This window comes from Rhinichthys klamathensis, unplaced genomic scaffold (assembly GCF_029890125.1).
Source record: "Rhinichthys klamathensis goyatoka isolate OS25496 unplaced genomic scaffold, OSU_Roscu_1.1 h1tg000469l_1, whole genome shotgun sequence".
Classification (NCBI taxonomy): Eukaryota; Metazoa; Chordata; class Actinopteri; order Cypriniformes; family Leuciscidae; genus Rhinichthys; species Rhinichthys klamathensis.
In genome coordinates this window covers 361,846-370,846 of record NW_026606958.1, presented here as the reverse complement: position 1 = coordinate 370,846, position 9,001 = coordinate 361,846, and the positions used below count along the sequence as shown (strand labels likewise).

The 9,001-nt window shown below is 41.9% G+C and overlaps 1 protein-coding gene across 2 annotated transcripts in view; it reads right to left on the bottom strand.

The window, feature by feature from the left end:
* Positions 1-244: 244 nt before the first annotated feature.
* tacr3a (tachykinin receptor 3a) overlaps positions 245-9,001 on the bottom strand; it is a 49,209-nt gene continuing 40,452 nt past the window's right edge. Inside the window, exons 4-5 of one of the 2 annotated variants that reach the window (XM_056236862.1) lie at positions 3,475-3,671; positions 245-936 (exon numbers count right to left, since the gene is read on the bottom strand). In XM_056236862.1, coding sequence (XP_056092837.1) covers positions 648-936; positions 3,475-3,671 — 486 coding nt within the window. In that variant the 3' untranslated portion in view covers positions 245-647. Of the gene's footprint in view, positions 937-3,470; positions 3,672-9,001 lie in introns of those variants that run through there. The other variant, XM_056236863.1, reaches the window with a different exon arrangement.

Here is a 9,001-nt window from a genome sequence, read left to right as displayed (position 1 = left end):
TACGGTAATTACAAGCAACTAACCCTAAACCAAACACTAACTCTATAGTAAGTACATGTAGTTAATTAATATTATTCAGTACTTAGTTGAGTATGTAACTACGTCACCTTAAAATAAAGTGTAACCTATGTTTTAGATTAAATGAGAGAATAGGAAGCTCACAAATTTTACTTCACAATTCAGCCAAGTTGCCATTGTGCTGGAAATGCACCTACTCACACTGATTTTAACAAGAATTGAGCGTTTAGCCTCAGGGAAAAATCAAATCGGACCTTTGGCATTCATGTAGCATGTTAACCTTGCTAACCACATGATGAAAGAAAACAGTAGGCTACCTGATTGGCATCAAAGGGCAACCTCTATCTACAATTTCTGGTATGGACAAAGTGCTCCTCAGATGTTGGACAATATTGGTCTTTGTGATGATGAGTGCTGGGGGCGACTCTCAAGTTTTCAAGGCAAAGCACACCAGGCATGTTCCATGAAACACTGTTATTGAAAAATTACTCTATGAGGATGCTGTTGTGTGTGTGTCACACATTAGCCAATTTAATTAAAGATATGACTTCTCATCATCCTTTGCAATGAGGTTCGTTAAAATGGCTGTGCTTGATACTTCAGTGTGAATCTTACATCAAAAGTCCACCTCAACAGAATTCCTCCTTCGGGTCGCTTTGCATATACGTTACTTCTTTGCTCTTGGCCGGGTTGGAGCAGCCGTTGTGCTGGTGGTTGAGAAGGCTCTTCCGGCCTGGGTGGGCGGTTGACTCTGAGGGGTCACACACAGCGACAACGGTGGTTTCCATTCGTGAGAGCGTGTACATGCTGCTCTGGCGCGCTACTTTATGCCGCATGGCCCGCAGCTCAAGCTCGTCGTTGTCAGAAACCCTCACAAACGGGCACCAGCGGAAAACCTGTTTAAAGCCGGCCCGAAACCTGAGCCAAGACGAGAATAAACACAAAACATGAATTAAAAACTGAACAAATCTATGGGCAAAAAGGCTACGTTAATTGCAGATTTATGCAGGATTTTATCTCTCACTTGTAATTGCAACAAATTTTTATCTCACAGTGTGACTTTATTTCTTATGTTAAACTTCTTATGTTAACCCTATTTTAACGATCTAAGTCTAAAGTCTAAAGCGCACAGAAAAAAATGGTCGTCACGCCCGTCGCATGGCCTCAAAAGGGTTGTTCCTATTCTCTTAATGAGTAATTGGTGTGTTTTACATTGTAATCCTTTTATTTTTAATATTTGGCTAGTTTGTGTGCTGCTGCGCGTCCCTGTGTGTGTAATAAGCGGAGTGTATGCGCGTGTTGGGCCCGCCAATTACAGCATTACTAAGGTGCACTTTAAATAACAAAAAAAAAATACTGCGCCATTGACTTTAGACCAGGTTTTAGTTTGTCAATAGCGCAGTCTATTTCAGTTGCCTAAAAATAGCAACGCGCCAACAATACGCCTGAACACACCTTGTTTTCAGACCAGCACGCCCATGGGCGCACAAATGGGCGCAAATGCATTTGCTTTTTAAATAACACGGCGCAGGACGTGAAAATGATAACTGCGTCAGGCTGAAACTAGCAAACACTGGCCTGGCGCCGCATTGCGCCGGGTATGATAGGGCCCATTATCTCACAATTACTTTTTTATTTTTTACTCTGAGGTTGAAACAGGGTTTAAATACCTTTGCAAATGACCAAAAGCCATTAAAAGCAATCAATTTGTTAAGTTTGAGGGACTGCACAGGATAAAGAGAAAACCAATATCACAGGTTAGGTGTCAGAGGCTACTGCCAGCATAACAAGCTTAGCCATGTATTTTTAATAATCAAATACTGTCAGGTACATTAAACAGCAGTTATTTCCTCTGCAATATTCAGCTCATTGATTGATAATGATCCTGCCATGTCTAGTTTTCCGCTTATTGAATAGCGTACGGTTGCAAATTGTTATGCTCTGGTACTGGTGTCCTTGCAAACTAAGCCAAATGGGACCTGAAGAAATTAGATGTGGATTATTTATCATCCAGTCTCGCATTTTAGCCATGTTTTCCATCTGTGGTGCATTTACATGAAGTCAATGCTATGGCTGTCCCAGCCTGATCAAGTTAATGGTGGATAGCAACGGTTGCCAGGCTACAACTGGTTGAGTGCTCAAAAAAAAAGGCTACAGAGCTGTATAAAGGTCATTAGCTATATTTTATGGGGAGCTTAAATGTACAGACATGCTCTCACAGTATGGTAGAGTGAGCTTTTATATAAACCTGAGAAAGACAGTTCATGCCAATGATTTATGGCCATGAAATGAAAGGAATGATGTGCGCCATTTCACAGTACATGTTAAAGCGGGCAAACATAAATGTCTTTCATCTTAAATAATTCTTGAATATCCATTTCAAATTACGTATCACAAATAATTCTAGGCATATATACTTTGTTACCAATGTAATACCTGAGAGTTTCTGGGTTTTCTGGTTGGGTTGAATGGGTTTAAATGGTCATGATAGGAGTTGAAAAAATGTATGTAAACAAAACTTATGTATAATGTTTTGTTGCTTCATTTTTTTTTTTAGCCATGCAAATTTTAATAGATGCATTGGCCTGAGTGACTTCAATTGTTAGTGCATTGCTGTAAAGATGACTTTTGCTAGTTTTTGTAAACTAAAGGATGAGTCTAAATGTTCTTCTGTGGTGATCGATGACACATCAAGGATGATGTCAATACAGACTAACTTGTATTGAACCTGGAACATTCCTTTAATTAAAACCTTGAGAAAAAAAAGGTGGCTCTAAAGTTGTTTCTATAATGATCGCTGTGCCGTTGTCATGACATTCAGTGCATATCTTATTTTCTGTCAGCACAGGAAGAACAAATATTGATGCTTAAATTCATTTACGCTGTGTTAAAATAGTGCACCCAAAAATGAACATTCTTTTATCATTTACTCATCCACATGTCATTCCAAAATATGACTTTAAATTTCAGCATATAAAGTATGTTTGAATCAATCTGGAGAAGTGGAAATAATGACATAATTGTCATTTTGGGAGAACTATCCCTTTAAAATGTCTGTATAAATACACCTATCCATTTTATATCTTTGGAAAATAATGAGAAATAAGTTTAGTGTGGAGAAATACTATGTTAATTCATTATATTAACAAATTATTCATGTATCGTGTGGAACCAACCTTGGGTCAAGATTTGGACCATAGAAGGAAAAAAAGGAAATTCAGTGAAGCTTGTTTCATGTCCCCGTCCTTCACTTGGACTGATTATTAATGACACTTTTATTTTAATCATTGATTTAGGAGTACTATTGTATTCACAAAAAAGCAACATCTTATGGGTGTCCATTACTGCATGATAAGGCCTATTCATGCAACTATAAGTGGGAACAACACTCATGCTGCTTTGACAAAAATACATTTGTGTCATAAATCTTTTGTTGTTGTGGCACTCGAGTCTTACCTGCTGTTCAGGCAGCAGTAAATAATGGGATTGTACATTGTGGGGCTCATGGCAAGCCACATGACTGACAGATAGATCTGCTGAATGAACTTCGGTCTAAGCAGTTCCTTGTTCCATCCCGTAGCCAGGAAATATACATGGTATGGCAGCCAGCAGATCGCAAAGGTCAACACTACGATGATCATCATTTTCACCACCTGGAAACAGAAAATTAAGGCAGTAAAGTAAAATATTCCATAATATTGTACCATAATTGGTGGGAATTTATAATATCGGAGAAAAGTGTCAGCATATAGTGTATCAGTGATGTGGCTTGCATAAGTTATAGTAAAGATATATATTTATTTGTGCTAAAAGAAATATATATACACACACAAATGGTAAATGTGATAAAGGTTCGTCAAGGCGGAGAGTATAAAAAGAGCAGCTTCTAGCCATTGCAACATTGTGACTGACCTTATTTCACACATACAAAAACAAAGAGAACAGTGGAGGAGCAATCATATCACAAGCAGTTATACGGCTGTGTTTTTATTCATTATGTTAATTCATTAAGACACTGCTTGTCATTCAAATCCCACAGCAAACAGCACACCCATAAGCACCAAACAGTGTCAGGATACCAAAATCTTGGTCATGCAACCAACAAGCTTTGACACTTTGGGCAAGCAATGCATCTGCAGCAAGAAAGAAAACCCCAGGCAACACATTTTCAACAGAACAAGGACACCACATGAGGTCTTCTCTGACTTCCTCTGGATTCAGCAAACATGGCGTACGTGCTCCTGAAAATTGTATGTTGACTAAGTTGTAATTGCCACAATTCATGAAAAATCATTGACTTCTCGTGCAGTTCTCTGCTGCTTTTACTGTTCTTGTGTCAATTGTCAAACTGTGCTGTGTGTAGATCTGTGCAGTTCTCCATCCTGTCAGTTTAATTCGGTCCTCAAAATATCCACTCTCTCTTCAAGCAAGTGTCCTTCTGCCCCTGCAGGGACTTCTGCCATAACAAATCCATTTCCCATCCTTCACGAGGTGAGTTGTTTCTGTAGCCACTTCACAAAGTCTGATTGGAGGAGCCTCCCGCTTCACTCCACTAATGAATGTAATTACATTGTTCATGCTGTCCCACAGAGACAGCAAATGTAGCTTTGTTAGATACTCTTCAATCTGAAGATCTCTCCAACTCAGAGATCAATAAAAGAATCAATAAATGAACAAATTAATATGTGAATATAGTCATTACAACATTTTGCCATTTATAGTGTCATATCTTGAGGAACCAGGTTTCTTTCTTGATCTTTTAAGATAAGATTATTGTACTATGAAAACACACTAATGTCAAAAGCTTCCTCCCAAGTGCAAAAAAGCTGGAAGAAAGAAAATAATCAACAACTAGTCAACATGTCCATCGCTCTCCTAGCATGCACACTTAGCCTCAGAGACACCACAAGAAGTCTCCGTTTACGTTCACACGGTTTATTTTGTGAAGCTGTCACAATGCAATGAATATTTTAGCTTGTCCAATCATTAGGGTTAGATTATTGAAGGTTTTATTTAATTTCTGCAGGTTCACATGTGAACTATTTTTAAAGCAAAAAACTTTGAACTTTTGGTCTGAAATTCAATTATCATCCTGCTGAACTGTGTTTTCAGCATCTGTAAGTTATAAAGTTGTTTAAATGTGCACACAGCATTGGGGTATTTCTTACGTATAAATGAACCTTTTTGGCTTTATATAAACTCCACAATGTGAGGAATCATGTTTAAATATGAGTAGGGCTGGATGACATATCGAAAATAAACAATATCTTATTGATGTTGTTGCTGGCAATATAAAATTAGACAACATCATGACTTTAATGCGCCTTCAAAGAAGGCTGTTATTATCTTGCAAATCATGAGTATGAATGCATGATTCAGACATGTTTTAATAGCAGCTCTTGATTCAGTTACTATGTTAGAATAGGTCAAATCTATTTCTGTGAATGAGTCAACAGTTCTTTTTAAATTAAAATATTAAAACCTTAGTATTTAAAAACATACCTTGATATTTTTTGAATATTTAAAAAAAAAACTTTGATTGAAAAATATTATTTCACAGTAAGTATATGAATATCAAGATGTATTTGCACACACACATATACACTCTAAAAAATGCAGGGTTGTTTTAACCCAAATTTGGGTCAATTATGGACGAATCCAACCGTTGGGTTACAAATTTTAATAACATTTTTTTAACCCAATGGTTGGGTTTGTCCATATTTGACCCCAATTTGGGTTGAAACAACCCAGCATTTTTAGAGTGTATATATATATCAGACACCCCTAATGAGCATAGAAAATATGATGCCATAAATGATTAACTGTGAAACAAATCATCAAAGGAAAGAACAAGACTACACATGGTGTGTTTCACAGACACTACGTGGATGACACATAAAATAGGCCTATATAATTTTGGAATTCAGATTCTTCAAAGAACTCATATTATGATTTTTCTATGGGCATTTCATCAGTATTCCATCCCTAAATGCATCCCTTATTTGTTTTTAATAATATTCCCTACACGACATTTCAAAGACAGAGAGATATAGTGCCTGATCAACGGTTCAGCAGGAGGTGGACGTGAGAAGATGTCCTGGGGTAAAAGGAAAGCTTATGTGATTGCCATTCACGCTCACCTTCAAGCCAAGGTTTATCTCCCAATATGTCTCCAGACGAAAGCTTCTGCAAACTGAGAGTTTAAGAAAGTGCACTGCGTTTGTTACCACAATAGTATGTCTCTTTTGTTTTCTCTTATCTGCCCTGTCTCTTCGATACAAAGATTGAGAAAAGACAAGGGCACTCTCATTGAAATAGAAGTCCTTTTGGTGATTGGCGCTTGAATAGAGACTACACAACTGTGGCAAATAGAGATTGGAGATCTGTTTGAGGTTGTGGAATGGAGAATAGTCAGACATAAAGTGCTGATCAATACACTGAGATCATAAGAGAGACAAGTCCAGAGAGACAACAAAGAAGTAATGCTCGAACCAAGTACAAGAAAAGAAGAAGAAATTTCAGTGCATAAAACAACGAGTGAACATTTTTAAATTCATCAGGTCAGGTTTTCTTCACTATAGAATAGCATAGAATGGCGTCACAATCATTGACTAGTATCTAACTAGAGGTTCTACAACTTTTCAAGTGGCAGGCGACCTTAAACAAACACACACAGAAAAACTCAAAAACACCCCGAATCTATGAAACTACCCCCAAGTACAACTCGTTGGAAAAACGTCTACATACATTTTAGAAAAATGTATCGTTATACATAAGTCAATGCAGTTTCCAGTTGAAATGAACACTAGGCAATAAAACGTCTCGGTTACGTATGTAACCCTCGTTCCCTGAGTACAGGGAACGGAGACGTGTCGTCGGGGAGTTCCCTGACGAATTGGGATCACGCTAGGGAGACCAATTGCCTTCGAGTGAATTAAAACGAGCCAATGAAAATTGGCATGCAAGATTTGCATTCCGCGACCCGCCTACCAACGCGGGTATAAAAGGCGGAAGTAAACATTGCGCAATGCTTTTCGCTGAGGAGCCGAACGGTGTCCAGTCCTCCGCGAAGGTACAGCAACATGGCGAAGGGACGACACGTCTCCGTTCCCTGTACTCAGGGAACGAGGGTTACATATGTAACCGAGACGTTCCCTTTCGTCCTGGGAACTCCGACGTGTCGTCGGGGAGTTCCCTGACGAATTGGGATCCCTAACAAAACGCCATGGTGCTGGCCCCTTCCAGCGCCCAGCTAAGCTACCCAAAGCAGTTTCACAATTTACGGGAGCTAGCAAGGGAGTCACACTGCGGTTCCGCAAGACCCATACAGTGGATTGGATAACACTGGGAAAGCGTGCCCAACCCGTAAAAAAGGGGAAGGGAACGCTGCGGAAGCCAGATGCCTGAAGAAGGCCTGGAATACACATATGTACTAGCCCAGGAGGATAGTGAAACATATGGCAGTCCCTGAGGTAGTCCCATCCAAGGGGAGTGGGAGCGTACTCAACAGGGACGACAGAACGAGTCTGTCAAGGGGAAGACACGGCTGGACTGCACGTGGCATAATGGGTCACCGAAGAGACCACTGGACATAACACCCAGTCTACACAACTCCCTTAGAGGTAGTAGACCTGGCGCCGGCGGTCCGCCACGCCTGGCACCGGAGGGGTGATGGAGGAACTCACGAGGCTAACCACCGTAGGGCGCCAACGGAGCGAAAGACGCACGTATGCGGCTGAGGCACGGAGTGGCGTAGCAAGCCGACACAACCTATTCCCTCGCAGCACTGGCCGTAGCGAGTACTCGGGAGGAAACAGGTTCCACACGTAGGCTATAGAATCTAGCGAACGTGTTCGGTGTCGCCCAGCCCGCAGCTCTACAAATGTCTGTCAGCGAGGCGCCTTAAGCCAACGCCCAGGAGGCGGCAACACGTCTCGTAGAGTGAGCACGCAACCTGGGAGGACAAGGCTCACCCCTAGCTTCATATGCTAGGGTGATAGTATCCACTAACCAGTGAGCTAACCTCTGCTTGGAGACGGCCTTCCCCTTCTGCTGGCCTCCGTAACAGACAAAGAGCTGATCTGAAGTCCTGAAGCTTTGCGTTCTGTCAGTGTAAACCCGCAGGGCGCGGACTGGACAGAGAAAAGCTAGGGCTGGGTCTGCCTCCTCCTGGGGCAGCGCTTGCAGGCTCACTACCTGATCTACGAAGGGAGTGGTAGGAACCTTGGGCACATATCCGAGCCGGGGTCTCAATATCACACGAGAAAAGCCCGGCCCGAACTCTAGGCACGATTCGTCGACCAAAAAAGCCTGCAGATCCCCGACCCTCTTAAAAGAGGCCAATGCCAACAGGAGCGCTGTCTTAATGGACAGGATATTAAGCTCCACTGTCAGCAAGGGCTCAAAGGGAGGACCTTGAAGAGCTCTTCTAGAGCTAGGTCCCAAGAGGGTACAGAGTGCAAAACACGAGGTGGATTTAACCTCCTAGCACCCTTGAGGAATCTGATGATCAGGTCGTGCTTCCCCACGGACTTACCTTCTACTACATCGTGATGTGCGGCTATTGCGGCAACATACACTTTGAGGGTGGAGGGAGACGGCCTTCGCTCCAACCCATCTTCTAGGAAGGAAAGCACGACTCTGATCGGGCAAGTTCGGGGGTCCTCCTGGTGGGAGGAACACCATTCGACGAATAGGTTCCACTTCAACGCATAGAGGCGCCTCGTAGAGGGGGCTCTAGCAGAAGTGATGGTGTTTACCACTGCCTGTGGTAGATCACCTAGAACCTCCGCGTCCCGTCCAGGGACCAGACATGGAGTTTCCAGAGGTCTGGACGCGGGTGCCATAGAGTGCCCCGTCTCTGAGAAAGGAGGTCCTTCCTCAGAGGAATCGGCCAAGGAGGGGCTGTCGTGAGGAGCATGAGTTCCGTGAACCAAGTCCTGGTGGGCCAATACGGCACCACTAACAGGACCTGCTCCTCGTC